Here is a 21,176-nt window from a genome sequence, read left to right on the forward strand (position 1 = left end):
GGTTATGTAGTATGTATTTTTGAATTTAAATGAACGATCTATGAAAATTATTTATAATGACAAATATCCCAAAAGAAGAAATGGTTTTAAAAATTAATTGCCTGTAGTGTTTGTCTGCACATGGGTGTATTACTGTGTGCATAGATTCCTGGGGAAGCCGGAGACATGGGATCCCTTGGATCGGATGTTATGGACTGTGAACCACCTAATATGGGTGCTAGGAGCTGAACTTGGGTCCACTGAAAGAGCAATATGCACTTTTAACCACTGAGTCATTCCAGACCGCCGAATGAAATTTTTTTAATGAAGTTTAAAAGCTGATTTTAAACTATAATTGAGCTTTTTATTTTGTAGGATGCTTATATCTATAAGTCCGAATAAAAGATATATGAAAATTATTTATAATAATAACAAATTGTTTCAAAATAGAGCGTTATGTTTAAGAGCTTAACTTTTTAAGATTTTAGCATGTGTGTGCTTTTTGTGTGTGTATGTGTGTGCTCGTGTGTGGTGTGTGTGTATGTGTGTGTGTGTTTGTGTGGAGCCTCTGATTGCATACAGATGAAACTACATGGATTTGCAAGCCAGTCAGTGTAAGTGCTGAGACACAAACTGTGATCCTGTGACAAATCAGTAAATACTCTTAACCTCTGGCCTATGTCTCCAGCCCCAAGCTTTTAATTCTAACAACACAGAATATTTCCCTATGTCCATTTTGTTTTGTTGTTTTTGAGACAAGGTTTCCCTGTGTAGTCCTAGAACTTACTCTATAGACTAGGCTACCCTTGAACTCAAAGATCTGCCTGCCTCTGTCTCTGGAGAAAAAAATTTTAAAATACTAAATCATAATTGAAATTTATTTTTGAATTAATGGTGGTTTTACCTTATAACAATTTTCAAAAAAACTTTACTTAAAATATTTTTCTTTCTCCACTATTTTGAAAGGATTTTAGTATAGTATGGACTTCTAACGAAACATCTATGTGTAGAAAGTACATGCAAACACACATACACATACACACACACACACACACACACACACACCAAGGCCTCTCTCAAAGCCCCGCCACTGCACTGATGCAGGTGTCTTTGCTACCCACCACAGGACTATTTAAATTAGCTTTTTAACGTTCTGATGATTAGAAAAGCAATCAACTCTTTAATCTTCTAAAAAGTATTTTGAAAGGAAATCTAAAGACATCATAACGAGTTTCCCAACTCTACTCCCTCTTACAGGATTATTTTTTTATGGACTCCAGGTTCACATAATGAATATTGGTAAAAGCGCTTCTTAAAATACTAATCGGGCTCTGCTTCTGGTGGTGGGATGTGCTCCCAGTGATGCTAGGAAGCTTAGGTTCAGTTTGCTTTCCCACATGTAACAATTATAAACCCTGAAAAATATACACAAAAAAAAAATATTTAAAACATTTTTGCAGGCTTGGAAACTGAAGGTTCTGGGGGAGTAGGCCCCTTCTGAAAGCAGGAAACAGCTCATGAATTAACTTTATATCTATCTACACATCTATGGGCCTGAAAGCATGCCCCACTCCCTATAGGAGTAAGTAAGCCATATAGTCTCCCTGGGTTAAAAGACAGAATCCGAGACAGAGAGAGAGACTGGGTATATATAAGGACATTTCCACAAATGAGAGAACTACACTAATGGGAAAACCAAAGTCTATTCTCAAAAACCACGGCAGTCTTGGCTAATCCAAGAGCTATGTGATGGGGGTCGGGGTGTGCGGTCCAGGAGGCAGCAGGAGCAATGTCCCAGCAACAGGAAGAATCTGGAGCCTGAGCCTGAGCCAATGAAATGCTTCCCAGAGCAAAGCCTGGCATGCTTCAGAGCAAGGACGACAGAACCCAGCGTCTCTACAAATGCATAAGTATCTAGGATATGATTTTAAAATTATTCCACATGAGAACATGACATACAGTCAACAGAAAAAGCAATAAATAGAAACTGACTCCAAGATGACCCACGTGTTGGATCTAATATAAAATGTAACTTACTGAACACAATGAGGCTGACCAGTGTGTAATTGGAAGTTCGCAAGAAATGAGTGAGAAACAATGAAGGAGAAACAAACTTATGGAAATTATGGCAAGAAAAGTCTACATCCACATTAAACTGCTCAAACTCAAAGACACAACATGCTCTTCAAGGAAATGAGAAAAATGATATATTAAATATATGAAACAATTACACAAACAGCTGAGGTCCTAAACAATACAAGAACTGATGAGATGAAGTGCTGGTTTTAAAGGGATGAAAAAAGAAACACCCTAACAATTCTGAATACTCTGTGTAGCACAAATATCCTTGAAGGTAAAAGCCAAAATAAACTGGTTTTCAAAACAACGAGGACAGAAGAAAAATGCTGAAAGTTGATACTATGAGAAATACTAAAGGGAGTTCATCAGCCTAAAAGTGAACAGAAACAATGGCAAATATTTGGTAAGCAGAACAGAGTAAGACAAAGGTACTTAAAACAAAAAGATGATGCTTAATGATAACACATACAGAACACACCCTAAGAATAGTTTAAAAAAAAAAAAAAGCTGTCCTATAAATGGTCTTCTTGACACAGCTTAGAGTCACCTGAGAAGGGAGTCTCAACTGAGGGATTATCAAGAACAGATTGGGGGCTGGAGAGATGGCTCAGCAGTTAAGCACACTGATTGCTCTTCCGAAGGTCCGGAGTTCAAATCCCAGCAACCACATGGCGGCTCACAACCATCCCTAATGAGATCTGATGCCCCCTATGGAGTATCTGAAGTCAGCTACAATGTACTGAAGAAATAATAAATAAATCTAAAAAAAAAAAAAAAAAAGAACAGATTGGCCTGAGAGCAATTCTGTGGGAGATTGTCTTGATTACTAATTGCTGCAGGAAGACACAGCCCACTGTGGGCAGCATCATTCCCTAGGAAGGTCCTAGGCTGTGTAAGCAAGCAAAAATGAGCCCACATATAAGCCAGCAAGCATTATTTCTTCACTGTTTCTGCTTCAAGCTCTTGCTTGAGTTCCTGTTCTCACTGCCCTCAGTGAAGGACTGTGGCCTTGAATGTGAGCCAAGTAAGCCCTTTCCTCCCCTAAGGTGCTTTTGGTCAGAGTATTTTATCACAGCAATAGAAAGGAAGCTAGAGAAAAGGCCAACTGGTGGCAAATGAAACTATGTTTTTACAAAGCTCTTACATTTTGCACACAGCAGTACTGTATTAACTCTAAGTTAATGATAATAAGCCAAGAAGGACATTATAATCACTACATTAACCACAAAAACTAGAGGCATAAAATTATAGTAGATGTTTTTGAAAGTTTTTATTAGAGCAAGCCAAATGTAGTGGCATGTGTTTGTAATCCCAGCACTCCAAAGTCTGAGGCAGGAGAATGAGAGATGTAAAGCCAAGCCTGTGCTCAAGAACACAATATATAAATGGTGATATAAATAAAAAAATATACAAATATTCTTAGGAGAGAATCTCTTTAAAATCCAATCTTAGTGGGGTAGTAATAATAATCCCAACACTTAGGAATCTGAGGCAGAAAAATCAAGAGTTCCAGGGTAGCCTGGCTAAGAGCCCATCTTCAAAAATATTTAATTTAGTTTTGATTTCAGTCACATTTTACTTTATAACTTACTTATATATTTGGTAACTTGTTCTAATTTTGAGTCCACCTTTGATGAAGTTGATCATATTTTCATCCTGAAAATAATACAATTAAATAATTAGAGCAGTTAGGGGGAAAGTTTAACAGTGTGTGTGTGTGTGTGTGTGTGAGCGCTTGCTGCTGTGAATAGAACCTAGAGCATGCTAGGTAAAGGAACACTCTATCACTAAGCTCGCTCCCTAGCCCCAGAAACTGTATTTTGACAGCATTTGATATATGATTCTTGCTTTGCATTTGCAATAAGTCATTTTGTAATTTTCTTATAAGCCTGAAGTCAGTGAAAACACATTTTTAAAAAGCTTCTATTACCTTGTATTTCTAAGGACATAATTAATCCTCAAATATTTGGGGCCAAATGCCACTTCAATAGACACCATCATCCAGAGAAATACTCTTCCGGGCTCGGTGGGACCCAGAACACTTGGCTACACAAGTGTGTTCTAAGGACAAGCCTTCACATCCACCACACCCAATGAATAATAGTTCTTCTTTCAAGTGGACAAGAAGTCTACTTTACATTGTAAATTTCTTTAAAAAAAAAAAAAATAGATTTATTTTATTTGTATGAGCTGTCTTTCTGTAGCTCTCTTCAGGCACACCAGAAGAGGGCATCAGATCCCATTACAGATAGTTGTAAGCCACTGTGTGGTTGCTGGGAATTAAACTCAGGACCTCTGGAAGAGCAGTTAATATTCTTAACACCTGAGCCATCTCTCCAACACTGTAAATTTCACTTGTATAAATTTTTTGGACCCCCCCCCAAAAAAAATTCACTGATCTAAATTCTGAAGTGGCTGTCATTAATATACAATTTGGGGGAGAGGACTATTTTATCTCTCTGTGCTTGAGGGCTAGCCCTCATGAAATCGAGGCAGTCGGCCTAGATGAACGGCATTTTTAGGATCATACTCTGAGAGTCTCCTAATAAATATACCAAATAACCAACTGAAAGACATTCTGTAAATGGTGCTGAATAGAGACAGGCCCACACTCTTACACTCCTAAAGATCTCAGACATTTTTGAAGCCAAAAAACAAAAACAAAAAACCTATTTTTAGTTTACTAGTCTCATTAACTACTTAAATATTTAACATGCCTATTTTTATACAAGTCTGTAAATACAAAATTCACTATACAACTTAAGTGTTTATATTCTTATTTAGGAATTATTTTTAAGATACTAAGAATTTTTATTTTACATATTTAAAATATTAATAAATTAAAATTTTAAGATATTAAGAAATTTTAAATTTCAAATATTTAAAATATTAATAAATATAAATATAAATTAATATATAGATATAAAATCTTATTTATATTTACATAAGTTCGTATATAGGCCAAAAAGAAATTTCTTGGGCTGGATTAAAAATCAAGTAATGATTATTCCATTCCATGATTCAGTAAACACTGACCAAATGCTTATTTTGTGATGGGCACCTGAATGCAAAAGCAACATAATGTGCTGAGCGACTAGGCCCGTGCCATGATGGAGGCCGGGCCACGATGGGGACATGTACTATGATAGACGCACGCGTTGGGTGTCAAGGAAACACAAAGTGGAGCATGGAGTCAACCAGAAAACCAAGAAAACCCAAGGACAGACTCGGGGAAGGAAGGCAAAGCGGTCCTGAAGTTTATATGCAAAGGAAACCTCAACTGGACGCACCAGGAAGCATCAAAGACCAGGCTGGGCCATCTGCGAGTGCAGAGATGAGCGCGAACACAGCAACCACCACAGAAGAGAAAGGAGCCCAGCGCGCCAGCGCCAGCCAGCGAGCGGGAGGGGAGCCACTCTGACCCCTGTGGTGAGCGAGGATCAGCAGCACCTGAGGACAACCCTGGAAACCTTTTCCACTCTGTGATACTCTGATACAGAACCCTGACAGAGTCAAGAAAGCCATGAAATGCAGAAGCAGAACATAACAAGGCAGAAGCTCCTTTCTGAGTGAGAACCAATCACAGAATGCGGAATGAACGGAAAGTATAAAGAAACCAGGGGCAGTCACTCAGCCGCTGTACAACCAATCCTTCAGCAGCGGAGGACTGCAGCACCACGGCAGGAGTGGTAGGAGCACGGAGGGAAGGGGCGGGGCTTATGAGTACCTCTGCAGGAGCAACGGTGATGGGAGCACGGAGAAAGGGGTGGACCTGCAGATCCTTACCCTGCCAAAGCACAGATACACAGAAGTAACCACAGGCAGCCATGAGGGAGGAGCAGAGGACACTAAGATGTTGGAGTTCAAATCCTCAGTTATAAAACAAAGTTGTAAACCTAAAAAAATGTCAAATCCCCACTTGGAAAACACATAGGGAGAAAAGTAGGAGCCTCCATGGTTCAATGTGATGTTACTGACATGGCTAAAATGCTGTCAACCCGCCTGGGTGACGTACAGGGCTTCAGGGAACAGGACACTACCCGATTCAGTTTTACTGAACTGGAATCTTAGCTAACATGTCAACTTGCAGGGGGGAAAAAAATACCACCACTATTACCACCTCAAAAACAAGCAAACAAACAAAAAACAACAACAGAGAAATAACTTTCAAAACTACATTTAAGACTCTGAGACTGTTTTCTGCTTGCTTTATCATCTCTCCTCCCGCCCTCATTGGGACAGAGCCATCATCAGGTCATAATGTAAAACCCATGCTTCTAACAGCACTGGAGCACACACATAGGCAAAGCATGAAATATAGGGCCTCATAATGACTCCTTGACTTCTAAAAACTGTTCTTGCCTGGTAGTGGCCAGCACTTGGGGGGGGGCAGGGACAGGTGACCTTCACAAGTTCTAGTCCAGCCTGGGCTACATAGTGAGACCCTGTCTGGGAACCAAAGTAAGAAAGGGGAGGGAGGATTAAAGGGGTGGGGGTGGGTAAAATGTGAAGGGTCCTTGGAAGAACTAGATAGGCATGCACACCTGATCATCGCAGGAGCCGTGATACAGTGAGGAATTGGCAGAGGCTAAAGAGGCCTCCTCAGCCGGGGAACTCTTGCCTGCAGCACACATGTGCAAACTGGAGTCCTCTTTGCTGTCACACTAAGAAGAGTCCTAAAAGCCATTTGAAACAGACACCAAGTAGACCTGAGTAAGAACACAGCTCTCCGGAGCCTTCCTTCAGGCAGTCCTTGGGGGGGGGGGGGCGCGGACACAAATGTCTTGTATTACCACTCAGCTTCAGCGCTAACACGGGATGAGCAACATTGACCTGCCCAACCCCAGCATTCAGCCAGACGTTTATTACCTGCACAAATGTGAGTGCTGCTTTCTGTAGGAGACACTCGGCATAACAGATTTCAGCATGCATCTCCTCTATTAAAAACAAATACAATTACATTAAGACATAGCATTGTTCTAAAACATCCTGAAAATCGTGGAAGATAGAAAAGCCCAAGAGAGACACAAAAGCCAAGATTGCGTCCATGCTTCCAGAGAAGCAGGATGACTTGTTCGGATAATCCTGGATGGTGTGAACTGTTAAGGAATTCATCTTCAGCTCCATCTGACATTACCAGCAGAGAGAGGCTTGAGACAAGGAGGAAACCAACTGTTTGTCTGAACAGGGTCTCACTTGGAGCCCAAGCAGTTCTAGTTGTAGTCCAGACTGTCCTTCAACTCATGGCAATCCTCCTGCCTCAGCCTCTTGGTACTATAGGCATGAATCACCATATGTGACTGAGGAAACAAAATTTAAAGCCCTATTGAGAGAAGAAAACTTACCTTAAAAAAAAAAAAAAGTAACATAAACATCTAGCAGCTATACAGACTGAAAAAGTCATCATGATAATGATCAGAGAGAATGCAGCCCCTCCCTAGAGATGTAGAAAAATGAGAGCTGTGTGTGCAAGTCAGGGCTCCTTAGAAACCACAGAAGGCCAACCTAAACCCAAGCACAGGGTGCTCACAAAAAGGAATTACCAGAGCCAGCCCAGCCCAGCCCAGTGATGTATGCACCACCCAGCATGTCCTGGCGTCCCGGACAGTCTGCTGTATTTGCGGAGATCAGAGAGAGAGAATTTTATGTTTCTACATGAACAAAACCATCAAATTCCTTTCTCCATGGGGTAGAGGACACCACCAGGACACGGTACTGTCTGTGCAAACTGGTGTGTTATTTAAGCAAATGAGCTTGGAGGAAAGATTCTGCTTCATGGCTAGTACGGGGTGCTGCTGGGGCCTGCCTTTCCTCTCTGCTGATCTCGTTTATATGGTCCAGTAATAATGTTCCTACTTTGCAAGCATGGAGCAAATGAGTATTGCCTGTAGCGCTTATCAGACACTTACACGCGTACACGCACACACAGACAGCCTTGATGAATGCTGGCAACTTTCACCATTATTGTTTTTGGCCCGTGTCTGTGCTTCTTGGTTAGGGTTCAGAAGGCACGGGCTTTTGAATTCCCGTGGTGAGGCAACAGGAGGCAATCTGCATCCCTGGAACACTGCTGGCCAAATTAGATAAGATGTAGGTTTTCCTTCATTTGCACACACATGACCCGAGGGCTCTCTCATACTGACTCAACTTAAATGTTCAATTTGTGAGAAGTACTATGCAGCTAAGTTCCTCAGAAACAGGCTGGGAGATGGGGTAGAGGACACCACCAGGACTCGCCTGTATGCATCCTGGCACGGCCACCAGTCACAATCCAGTCTCCAGGACACCTTCCCTCAGGGTGTACCTTCACAGGAATTCCAACTAGCAGATTATTTTCACCACCTGACGAGCCTCTTCCTAGGCTGTACCCTTCCCCCAGCCTGGAGCAGGTTAAGCAGATCTTGCCACATGGGCTTTGCAACCTAGGGAGAGTGGTCCTCCTCCATGCACCTGCAATTTCCACAGGATCTTAGAGGGATGGACTGCCCGCTGAGCATGCTTTGCAACATAATCCAGCTGAGACAGGGTGGGTTTGGTGGTTTTCCTTCATAAGCTGGAGCTGCAGAATTAAACTTTGAGCCTAGATCAGAACCTTTGACTTGGCTTTGCCCTTCTCTCGTACCTGTCCTTTTCATTTCCAGCCCCCCTTTCAGGTAAACCCAGTTCATCCATGGCCGCTGGACAGCTACACTAGGTAACTGCTATGAAGTGACAACCCTCTGGGGTTATCAATGACAAATGCCACCTTGAGAACAGGTGACTGGCCTGGGGCAGGAGAGGGGGAAAGGGAAAGGTCAGCCCTGGTTGAGGACCAGAAGATATACAAGAAAGTGCAGACGCCCTCCCAAAAGGGCAATGGGGCTCCTCTGGCTATAGCATGAGGTACCTGAGGGGAGGGGAGGAGAGGGCAGCGGGCTGACACAGGGGCAGTGCCGAATGCAGGCTAAACAGCAGGTCCTCAGGAAGGCCTGAGCAGAAGGGCTAGTGACCAAAGACAGACAGACTTTGGTATCCAGTAATACAAGGATATGAGACAAAGCAGGGAGAGTTTGGATTCTGTAATTCCCGTGTGAGTATTCTCCCTACAAACTCTCTTCCCATATCCTAAGCTTTACACATCACTAAAGCATCACATCGCTGAAATCATGAAGCTGTTCAGCACCAGCCACCAGTCATGGGAGGAAAGAAGCAAGTGTGTTCCACACCAGGTCCATGAAAAACTCCACGTAGATACTCATTCCTGAACACAGCTAGAAACTGGACCATGCAAACAAAAATTACCAACAGGAAAACAAATCTTATACTAAAGCGACAGTGTTCTGCCGTGCCCTGTTGTTCGGTTTGGTTTTTGCCAACCTATCATAAATTAGTTATTTCGAGAGAAGAAACTCACTGGAGACACTAAGCTCCATCTGACTGTATAGGCCAGTCTGCGGGGCGTTTTCTTGATGGACGATTGGCCCGGCAGGTGGTCCTGGGTGGTATGAGGAAGTAGGCAAGCCTGTTTTAGTTCCTGCGTCCAGGCTCCGGCCTCAGCTTCCCCTGATAATGGACTGTAATGCATCCTCCCCAAGTTGTTTTTGGTCATGGTGTATATCACACCAATAGAAAGCAAACTAAAACGCCTTTCAAACTCAAAGTCTGCTCAGGTTACCCTCACAGGAAAAGCACTGGATATGATAGAACTTAATGTATTTCACTTTATTCCTTCACCATGACTGGTTTACGGTGAGTAATTTCTTCACCAGCACCCTAATTGTAAATTCCTTGGTCCATGAAAAAATTCATGGTGCACTCAAAAAGCTAGCTAAACATCCTTTTTTGTACTAGTCTAAAGATATTTATAGTTCAGAATAAGCTACAGACATGGGCCGGTTAATTTTTCAATATTTAGTGGAAAGTCCAGATTTCCTAACTTGCTGTTCAAAGGCAACAAGGGAAAACTGGAGCACAGCGTCACTGACTTTCCACACGTGATCATTTAATGTTTCCATCAGCCATGGAAGCCTGGCCCCCCACGGGAGAGGATGGGGACAGTGGGAAGAGCAGTTGTTTAGGGAAAGCAGACCAGCTCCCATGCTGTTCTGACAGCTAGATCACCTTGGCCTTTCTCTCTGTGAACATCAGTTAAACACATGGGGGAGGGGGGAGTTAGTCCTAAGGAATGCACCAATGCCTGGCACACTTCAAAAAATAGAACATTAATATGTTTTAGAATTATTTATACTCACACCAAAAATACCATGTCATTCCTCTTAAAACTAAGGTTTAAAACTCTCCAGTGTCACCTTCACACCACAAAGGAAAAGGGGAGCAGGCGTCAATGGACCAGGGAAGAAGCCACATGGGGTTCCCAGGAAGGAAAAGGCAATGCGAGAGTCACACTGGGGCCAGTTCAATCTCATGGATTGTCTCTGGAACACTGTAGGCCTACTAGTGCCAGCTCTTGTTCTTAGGGATGCTCGGAGACCAGCTTCTGATGAAAAAGGAGATGGGTTTCAACTGCCGACAGTAACCAACAAAATACCATCACAGTTTCTGCCATGGTTGAGTCAACACTCCTTTCCAGTAAGTTCTAAAGACAAGGGACATGTCCCAGTCCTCTCCTGTGATCAACACTCAAAGCTCACATCACTAACTTCTCCAGTGTCCCTAACAAGCTGACAACACTCCTACAGAACAAACGGAGCCCCATGGTAAATCTCTCTCCAGGTGTGTACAGCGTCCACTTGACGTCAGGACTGCCCTGCCCTGACGGCCATCCCCAGAGCTGTGCTCGCTTTCCCAAACCGCAGCCACTCCAGGGTTCGCACTAATCATCTCTTCCGAAGCCCGGGCTTGGAAGTGACAATGGGACACGAGCTCCACAGAGACAGCACCGCGTCTACAGAGCCCCGGATGCCCCGGTGATGAAGCACCTTCTGCTGAGGGCTGATTAAGGCAACTTTCCCCTCATCTTAGAGGGGATATGGAGCAACGGGCGATGATGTTTCTCCCAGCTACCTGACCGAGTGCTTTCCTGGACTCCTGACGATTCATAAAGCCCACAAGCCAAACATCTTCATCAGCTATGTAGACGAGCACTGTCACTTCAAGGTATAAACTTTATCCAGACACACCTTTAATCTCAGCACTTGGGAGACAGAGGCAGGTGGATCTCTGTGAGTTCAAGATCAGCCTGGTCTACAGAGTGAATTCAGATCAGGGCGGAGTCCATAGGAAAACCCTGTCTGAAAAACAAAACAGTACTTTCACCTTGGAAAAACATTAATAGTCTGTAGAAAATGAAACCCTCCAACGATAATTGAATATAGTTTGAGGGGGGAAAAATGCCAATATCTATCAATATTGTAAAATTATAAACCCTTAGTTCCAGTTATTCTACTTTTAGAAAACTGTCTCATGAAGAATACACAGAAATATATATGTACAAGGATTTTAGGACAACAACATTTGCTAACAGGGAAAAAAAATTAAAACCATAGAGCTGTCCTTCAGTGAGGAAAGAAAAATCACGATGCTGTACCAGGTACCATCTCATTTCAAAACTACACAGCTCCAAACAGAGAAAACGCATTTACAGACACTGGTGTGGGGCAAGATCACATTGTAGCACAATGCTTGCAAAACAAACAAACAAACAAACAAACAAAGAGCAAGTGAAAAATAAAAAATAAACTGCACACATCCCTTATACACATTTCTGTTTACACAGATATGTACACAGCTTCAAAGTCAACCAGTGACCAGGGTGAGCTAGGAAGAGAAAAGACCACTTCCTTCATTCTCTACGCTTCAGTGATGGTTCAGGGGTTCTTAGCCTCTAGAAGAGAGAGAGACCGAGCCTCAGCGGGCGCTTACCTTCACTCAGTTGTTCCAGTGACCCTCGGGAGAGGAGACTTGAGAAAGACTCAACAACTGTGCATTTCTTCCTGTATCTGCATTGAAGACAAGGGCGGAGACAAGCATCAGACGAAGCTCACTGTCACTGGTGTTCATTTCAATCACAGCAAGATGTCACAAGAAAATTCCTGGCCCCTCTGCAAGGCCAGGCCTCCCTTCTCTGCATACAATGCCTAGTCCTGAACCACCAACCACGAACGCTCAGCCTACTAAGCATGGTGTAGAGGAGCCACAGACCCACTACATACAAACCTCCCCTTCTTTCTGGATTAAAAACAGAATGCCTGTGGTAAGTGCCTCCACGGGTGAAGAGTGGACTTAAAGTGCAGTCAGGAAAATGCTCTTCATTTGAGATTATAACAAAATCACATGAAGATTCATCTTAGCCACTTTAAAATTCACCAATACAAATACTAGCTTTCACGATGGCCCTCTACATGCTGAGTAAAGCTGAACACTGACACTCTCATTCCGACAAACTAAGAGTGTCCAAAGGCATCCTTAGGCAAATAAAAATTCCCTTCTGAGTGTGCAATTTCTCCCACATAGAACAAGTACACTTTGACTTGACATGGTACCCAGTTCTTAACCGACCTACCACAAAATAACTAGAAAGATGCTCCCTGCTAGCCCTCTGAGGCCTCCCTCAGACTTTTACCATAGCTCAGGCCCCATGCATCCAGCAGAGGGCACAGGTGCTAAGTGGGAGCCATATTATAATTCCACTGCACAGAACGGAATTGGCCAAGACCCTTTAAAACTCAAGTCCTGCTCCATAGTTCAGGCCAACCTCAAACGAACTCCTTACTTCAGCGACCCGCATTCACTTGACGCTCTGGCGGGAAGGCATGATTGTCTTAGCTCAGATATAAATTACTCAGTCATACTTTTGGCAGGTTTGTAAAGCGTCCTTCATGGCAGAGATGCCATTCTGGATGTCCTGTTGCTCAAAGGTCATGACAGCTTGCAACACCACAATGGTGCTGTAGCCCAAGGCGTGGTACATGCTCTCCTTGGCCCTGGAAAGAACACAGCCCGTGAGACCATCTCAGTGCAACGAAAAGGGAAGACACGAAAGCCCAGGGTTTTTCTGATACCAACAATACCTAATCCTCACCGTGTATACCTCCACTTCTCCTCCATAGTTACTGAAATGATACAAGCTCCAAAAAGCCTACTTTAGAACCCCAAGTACCAATTGAAACCCACACAGTAGAATAAAGTGCTGGGGACAACATGCCTTTCCCCAATTCAGCACAAGGGGGCACCCTCTGGACTTGTTTCCTAGAAAAAGTTTAAAAGCAAAGCTATTTTTTTTCCCAGTTGAATAGGGGGCAGTGCACCATCTTAAAATCTGAAAAGAGTGAGGCTTGGTGACACACAACTGATCTTAGCATCCTGAGAAGCAGAAACAGGAGCTCAGGAACTCTCTTCTGTGAGTTTAAGGCCAGCATGAGCTACAAGAACCGCATCTCAAAAAAAAAAAGGGGGGGGGGGGAGAAAAACCTAAGGGAGGGGGGCGAGGAAAGGCAAGGTAAGGCAAGGCAAGGCAAAATTTTAATGTGATATGGAGAAAAACTGTTCTCTCCTCTCCAGTCAAAGCCAAGAGGAAGCAAGATTTTTGCACTAAATTAGGTCAGGGACACAGGGACCTGAGAGAGTAACCCTTAGGATCTGAGGAAAGCTCTTAACAGTGGGGTTACCAGGCTCTGGTCACTGCCTGAGCGTGCTAGCTCCTCTCAAAGCCTCTTACCTGACCATCTATGTTTCTACATCCTGAGGCAACCTTATTCCTTTCATTCCCCTCACACAGAGTCTAAAGAGCCTTTGTCCTGAATGAAGGCACTGCCCGCCCACCCCAGTTATCAGTGGCAGTTCAAACCTCACACACAAGTGGGGTGAAAAAGGAATTTTAACAATGAACTGTGCATAAAGATCAGAGACGATGAAACCAATGATCTATTTTTATGCTTTTCTACAAGCACATGGTAGAGGTGAAAGGGGACTGTTTAAAAAAAGAATAACGGACACAGAGACACTGAATCAGAATCGAGAGCTAAAGAGCGGCAAAGCCAGGCAGATCGAAGATGTTGAAGGAAGCAGGATTCCAGTAGACAACAGGCAAGTCTGAGGGGCACAGCAGGCCACTTGATGTAAGGGATCATGTCCCCAAGTTCAGCATCAAAGAGGCTAGCAGCTTCTTCCCCCTAGCAGCTGAGTCTGGAGACTACCCCTCTCTGCAAAGTCCATCACATGCCCGGCTGGGGCCAGCGAGCAGGCCGGGTGGATGGGGGTAGACGAGGTGCTGCCAAGCCTGAAAGCCCAGGGTTAGTAACTTCCATGACAACAGTAGCGAGCCTTCATCATATTCCTATTCTCTGAGATTTGATCTGAGCCCTGGGATTACACGTCTCTGGTTATTCCCCTGCTGGCTTCAAAGGAAACACTGGTCAGTGTGATACTCCAAAACCACTGAGCCGACGCTCGAGCAAATGTGGAGGCTAGAGCGTGAGCATCGGAAAATGTCTCCTGACTAAATATGAAACGACACTTCTTTAAAGCTGATTGATGGGATGGGTCTCCCTCAAACTGGCTTATACACACCGAGGCAGGCACAGACACGGTAACATACAAACACGACATCAGAAAAGCACATACAATATTGACTGAGAAATGGAGTTAATTACCATGGACGGAGCAACTCTAAGGCATCTTTAAATTTGTTACTCAGAAATAAGTTCAGTGCCTCTGCACATTCCTCCAGGCCGCTCTTGAGATCCACCTTGGCTGACGAACTGAAGAGAAAAAGGAAAAGACATGGGAGTTTTGTAACTTTTACTATTAGCTCCCTGCCCCAGGAGCTGATAGTAAAAGCAGGGCTAGAGACCAGTTGACATCCCCTCCCCCCCACTTGCTGCTTCTCAATGCTGGGGCAAAGAAGCTCCCCATCCTCTATAAGGCCAATGCTCTGAACCTGTAAGAAACAGGTGGATGGGAAAGAGGCACACATGTGCATTGCACACACAGGTGGGTAGGAAAGAGGCACACATGTGCATTGCACACACAGGCATGGCAAGGCTGAACCATGGGTGTCAAATTACCCTCATTAACATTGAAATGCAGATAAGCCTATGCAGGAGAGAGGGAAGTGGAGCCAGAGACAACCAATAATTTTGTATCTTCTGGAGTTTGCTCTTTGAAACAGGGTCTCACACCACAGCCCAGGCTGACCTGCACCTCAAGGCCCAATTCTCCTGCCCGAGCCTCTGAGTACTTTAATCCTATCCGTAAAACTCTGGACTTCATTTCCCTGAAAAGTCCTTCTGGCGGCCAAGGCAGTTGGTGTCCACTCGAGTCTTCTGTCCTCTGCTCCTCTTCCTAAGTGGGGGGGAGGGGAGGGAGCACCCAGTACTGCACTCTCTCTGGAATAATCTCCCTTATCAGACAGGAGCCCTTCAAAGAAGGTTCCTCCTTGTTCTTCCGAAAGGAAACAGAAAAAGAAAATGACATCCCAAAATATGGTGCTTTGCCATGCTGACCACTAACGGAGCTTAGAACCCATGTCTCTTAGGCCTTCTCCCATTTCCTTTTATCTTCCTTCTTTTCATTCTTTCTAACTGGAGTCCTGGTCTAAAACTCACTATGTAACCCAGACCAGCCTAGAACTGATGCTGATCCACCTGCCTTGGCTTCCTAAGTACTAAGGCTACAGGCACACGTTCTGGGGCATCATTTTATATATATATATTATATCTAAGTACACTGTAGCTGTCTTCAGATGCACCAGGAGAGGATGTCAGATCTCATTACGGATGGTTGTGAACCGCCATGTGGTTGCTGGGATTTGAACTCAGGACCTTCAGAAGAGCAGTCGGTGCTCTTAACCACTGAGCCATCTCTCCAGCCCAGGGGCATCATTTTCTAACAACACCAACTCTGTTTATAACATAGCTGGGCCTCAACTTCCTTATCTGTAAAATGGGAGCGCAGCAATCTATTTCCTGGGGCAGTCTTGAGGAGAGATTGACCAACAAACAAGTGCCCACAGTAGGCATTAACTACATGAGGGATTGGGAGGGCAAAGGTCACAGGCATGGAGGCCTAACTCTGATGATCATTGTGACGGAAGCTGCTTCCTAACTATTATACAGTGAGGTGACTCATATCTAGGTTGCAGGGAGGAGGAATTCTATGCTACACATGCAGCAAGCAAGACAGAAAGTGAGAGAAATGACAGAAACCAGGCCAAAGTCAGAGACTATAGTGTCAGAGGGGGTGGATTCTATCCTAAGAACAAAGGCGAGTGCACTGTCTCAGAAATCCTGTCCCCCAGCAGATGTGGGGAGCACACCTTTCGTCCCAGCACTCTAAAGGCAGAGGCAGGCAGATCTCTCTGAGTTTGAAAACAGCCTGGTCTACAGAGCAAGCTCCAGGCCAGCCAGGGCTACACGGTCTCACAAAACAAAACAAAACAAAACAAAACAAAACAAAACAAAACAAAACAAAACTTCTTTCCCTTCCTCGCCACAGTGTGCCCCAGGCTCCTCTCTGAGGTTTTGCACCACCCCCCAATATGATCTGCAGAGAAAGGACCTGTTTTAATAATCCCTCACACATAGATTAGTCAAAATCTAGTAATATTTGCTTAGTAGGTATCAGCAGCTGCTGCAAAAGCCAGAAAAGTCAAAAATTCGAATGCAAAAAAGGATAAAAATGTCATTGAATTATACACGGAAAGGAATGAGGCAAAAATTATCTTTCCGAACTAAACGGTATGGTTAGTACACAGCATGTTGTCTGAGCACTTGGGCAACAAAGGCAAGAATGCATGTGAGTTTCCAGTCAACCTGGTCTCATAGTGAGTTCCAGGGCAGCTGGGGCTACATAGAAAGAGCAGGAGGAAGAGGAAGAAGAAGAAGAGGAAGAGGAAGAAGGAAGAAGCAGCAGCAGCAGTGGGCAACTTAGTCTAGTCTAAGTTCCTGTAAATTAGTTCTGCTTTATTGCCATTTCTGCCCATCCTATTTATTTAAGTATGAGTGCAGTGAGCTGCTCTTTAATATCTCATTAGTGTGATGCTATTTTTGCAATGCCTAATTTGTCTCTGAAAGAATTACCTGATTTTGAAACAGCTTCTTGGCAAATACTGGGAAGTACCTTGGTTTAGCCTAGTGGTAAAGATGTGAGATACGGATAAGCAGGGAATTCACTGCGGTGGGCAAATGACAAATGAGTTAGGAAGAAGCAGGAACAGCAGGGAGGAGGGAAATAAGCAGGAAGGGGAGGTGCACACCGGAGGCCTACCTTCACTTCCGGAGCTCAGACTGCTGTCCCTCTTACACTAAAGGGTCTTTCCCAGAGGCTATGGGAAAGTGTACTGGTGAATGTTTACTCTCTGATGCAAAGGGTAAATGTTGTATACATCACCCTCTAATACAAAGAAACCGGGTGTGGTGGAACACACTTGTAATCACAGAAATTAGAAAGCTGAGGCAGGAGGACTGCTGAGAGTTCAAGACCAGCTGAGCTAGATAGTGAATTCAAAGCCAGCACAGACGACATAGTGAGACCTCTTATCCAAATGACAAAGGCTGCAGAGATAGGTCAGTCAGTAAAGCATGTGCCTTGTGAACCCGAGGACCTGAGTCTGGATCCCCAGAAACCACGTAAAAGCAGGATGCTGTGAAGCACACCGGTAACCCTAGCAACTATGATGCGGGAGGTGGAAAGAGGTGGGTCCCTGAACACTCACACCAACTAGCCTGGCCTACGTGGGAAGCTCCAGCCCATTAAGGGATCCTTCCTCAAACAAAGGTAGAAGGTTCCAGGGGACAGACAGCTGTGGTTGTCCTGTGAACATAGCATTGCAACCCCTCCCCCCCATAAGGATGCTATCCATTAATTAATTAAAGAGGAAAGGGGAGCTGGGTTAGGGTCAATGGTTTGATCAATCTATCCTTCATTCTTTTTTTTAAAATAACAAGATCATGCATAATAAAATAAAATTGTAATAAAATACTATAACCACTTAAAAAGCACAGTCCAGCATACCCAGTATAGCCACACTACTGTGCAATCTCCAGAACTTTTATTCCCTACAAAACTGAACCTATGTTCTTAACTGTTTGTTTGTTTGTCTGTCTGTTTTTGTTTTTGTTTTTGTTTTTAAAGACAGGGTTTCTCTGTGTAGCCCTGACTGTCCGTGAACAACTCACTCTGTACACCAGGCTGGCCTCGAACTCAGAAATCCACCTGCCTCTCCCTCCCAAGTGCTGGGATTAAAGGCATGTGCCTCCACTGCCCAGCCTGAACCTACGTTCTTGTCACTAGCCTCCACTCAAAATTTGCCACAGTCAATGACTTAGCCATTTGAGAGTATCATCCTACTAAACAGTCTCTGGAATTTTACCTCCTTGGTGTCTATAATCTCCTTCATGGTGCTGGGATTCCCCCAAAGCAGCCTTTATTAATAACTGACACTAGCCTGCTTTGTACCCACATGGGAATGAAGTTGAATCCATGCAACAAGAATAAAGAAGTTTTTAGAAAGTTTCTCTCTATTTCTTTAGCCTGAGAGTTCAGACTCCTGCTTTCATGAAGGAGGATACATTTCCTTAAATACAATACACATCAAAGTGATAATGATACACTTTGTCCTTGAGGACAATGAGATAGATACTTTATCCCTGGGATTTGCAACAGCGGACTTCCATGAAAAATGCCTGCATGAAGACCTAACAGCATGTCTCCTCTCTAATTTCGGGACATGGTAAGAGGCTGATCTGACGAGGAGAGTGCCAGCCAACAGTCTTCTCTCATTTTTCCATAGTGCTTAACACAACTACTTCAGCAACTAGTCTATCAAAAAACTGGATGTGATACAACGCTTGCCAAAATCTGTGACTTTGTCACTCGTGCCCTTTAAAAACACTGGTTTTTAAAGATAAGTATATGATAATAAATACAAAATCAAACAATTCCAGAGCCACAAAGTATCACAGCTAATAGCCATGTTCTTCTCTAGGTATCAGAATTCTTCTACCTGAAGATTTCTCTTCTCTTATTTCCAGGCTGAATGATAATCAAAAGAAACCATCACAAGGATTTGAGACTAAACAAACAAGAGACCCAACAAGGGCAGACGAAATCACAAAAGGTATGCTGCCTGGAAATGAGGGCACTGCCTGGCTGCAGCACCTCCACAATTCACATGGCATCTACTGCTTCCAGTTTCTTTCTTTCTTTTTTTAATGATTTATTTATTTATTATATGTAAGTACACTGTAGCTGTTTTCAGACACACAAGAAGAGGTCATCCAATCTCATTACAGATGGCTGTGAGCCACCATGTGTTTGCTGGGATTTGAACTCAGGACTTTGCTCTTAACCACTGAGCCATCTCTCCAACCCCCTGCTTCCAGTTTCTTAAATGCTGACCCAAACTCCCAACTGCCTGCCCCATTTGGAGCCCAGGTAGGTGTTTGAGGGGAGGAGCAGCCCAAGGAAGAGCAACCAGGTGTACACTGGTCATTTCCTGGACCACCTAACTAATGCCAACCACACTCACAGACTCCCAAAAGGCTGTTGCAGAATGAATGAATACCTTCTGATGAAACAGGCTGGGCACACTGCTAAGGCTGAAGAATCTACAAGGGTTAATACCGTAATAAATGCATCTCTACAGCATTTCTCACGTTCTGCCCCCATACCTTCCTGGATGTACATCACTAACCTCTCCTCTTCCTGACTGAGACGCACAAGTCTCACTCATTTTAACCTAAGCAAACTAAAGAAGGAAATAACTTACCCTCAGCCTCTCTGTGTATCATACCATGGCATGTCCACTAGTTTGCATCTGGAATGTCCCCAAAGACCAATGGATTAAAAGTGTTAGTCTCCAAAGGTGTATTATCTGGGAATGGTAAACTAAGAGGTGGGGCCCAAGTGAAAGATCTTTAGGTGATGGACAGACACCCTTAAAGGGAACTGTAGTGCCCTGGCTTCCTCCTCCTGTCTCCTTCCCTGACCATGATGTAGTGCAGTATTGCCCCGCCATGCACTCCAAATTCCCTCCACAACATGCTCCCTACGACAGAGCCAAGAGCAGTGGGGCTGGCCCATCACAGGCTGGAAACACTGAACATGTTGTTTGTGAGACAAAAGAAACCTTTCTAAGTTGATTGCTTCAGGTAGTGTCTATGGTAACAAAAGCTGATTATGATTAGCACACCTACCGAAGAACTAAAAAGTGGCATCTGTCACCAAAGCCCGAGTCCTGTTCCAGTGTCCTCCATTCTCTTCAAGAGCTGACCACGAAATACAAAGAACACCTTCCAGAGGACATCCATGCACGTCGCTTTAGAACATCTGCCTTGTGGACCACATCCCAGAGCTCGCCCACCCGGAATCCTTGTCTAGCTTGTGTCCACGGCTGTTTCACTCTCGGTCCCTATGTCTGTGGTTCTTGCTAGAACCCTCACTCTCTCAGCAAGCCTTCCCCCTTCCCCCTGCAGCCTCTCCCTTCTTATATCCTGCTGTCTCCCAGAAACAGTATCTGTGGTCCAGGACTTCAAGTTAAGATTCCCGGACCTTAGCGTCAGTCAAGCCGTGACCTCACTTATTAGTACTTTCAGTTATGTTTATTTTACTACAGCTTTTAAACACAGCTTTATACATGTTGGTGCATTAGTTACCTAGGAAACAAAAGAATTAAAGGGTAACTATAAGGGAATATTTTTTTCTAGACAAAAAAACAAACAAAAAAAATTCCATGAGCAAGGACATTTGGAATTTTAAAAAGCAATGTGGAAAATAAAATTTTAAGACTCTTGCAAGTTATTTCCAACTTCATCTCCATCTTTCAACCCCTTCCATGTTAAGACAATTTGCCAAATTCATGAGTATAATGGACCCACTTGTAAATAGCTAATTCCAAATGTGAACTCTCACATGAAGACCTGATATATAAACTACAAAGTTCTACAAGCCCATAAGTAAGAATACACAGTGTTTCTCATGGGTTTTAAGACAACTTTAGCAGAAGATGACCTAATCGGCCAACAGTGGGAATAGAGGCTCCTTGGTCTCCCAAACTCCATATGACCTAGCACAAGGCAAGGCCGGGGCCAAGTAGTGGGAGTGGGTGGGTAGGGGAACAGAGGTGGGGGGAGGGGTATGGGAATCTTTCGGGATAGCATTTGAAATGTAAATAAAGAAAA

At 43.9% G+C, this 21,176-nt stretch overlaps 1 protein-coding gene across 2 annotated transcripts in view; it reads right to left on the minus strand.

Moving 5' to 3' along the window:
* The window catches only part of Ttc39b (tetratricopeptide repeat domain 39B), a 100,007-nt gene that overhangs the window by 24,782 nt on the left and 54,049 nt on the right, over positions 1 to 21,176 (minus strand). For both annotated transcript variants that reach the window (XM_021200280.2, XM_029540039.1), the window contains 5 exons: positions 14,649 to 14,756; positions 12,849 to 12,980; positions 11,920 to 11,996; positions 6,928 to 6,995; positions 3,650 to 3,714 (listed from right to left, as the gene is read on the minus strand). In XM_021200280.2, the coding sequence (XP_021055939.1) occupies positions 3,650 to 3,714; positions 6,928 to 6,995; positions 11,920 to 11,996; positions 12,849 to 12,980; positions 14,649 to 14,756 (450 nt within the window). The remainder of the gene's footprint in view (positions 1 to 3,649; positions 3,715 to 6,927; positions 6,996 to 11,919; positions 11,997 to 12,848; positions 12,981 to 14,648; positions 14,757 to 21,176) is intronic.

This window comes from Mus pahari, chromosome 6 (genome assembly GCF_900095145.1).
Source record: "Mus pahari chromosome 6, PAHARI_EIJ_v1.1, whole genome shotgun sequence".
NCBI classification, from domain to species: domain Eukaryota; kingdom Metazoa; phylum Chordata; class Mammalia; order Rodentia; family Muridae; genus Mus; species Mus pahari.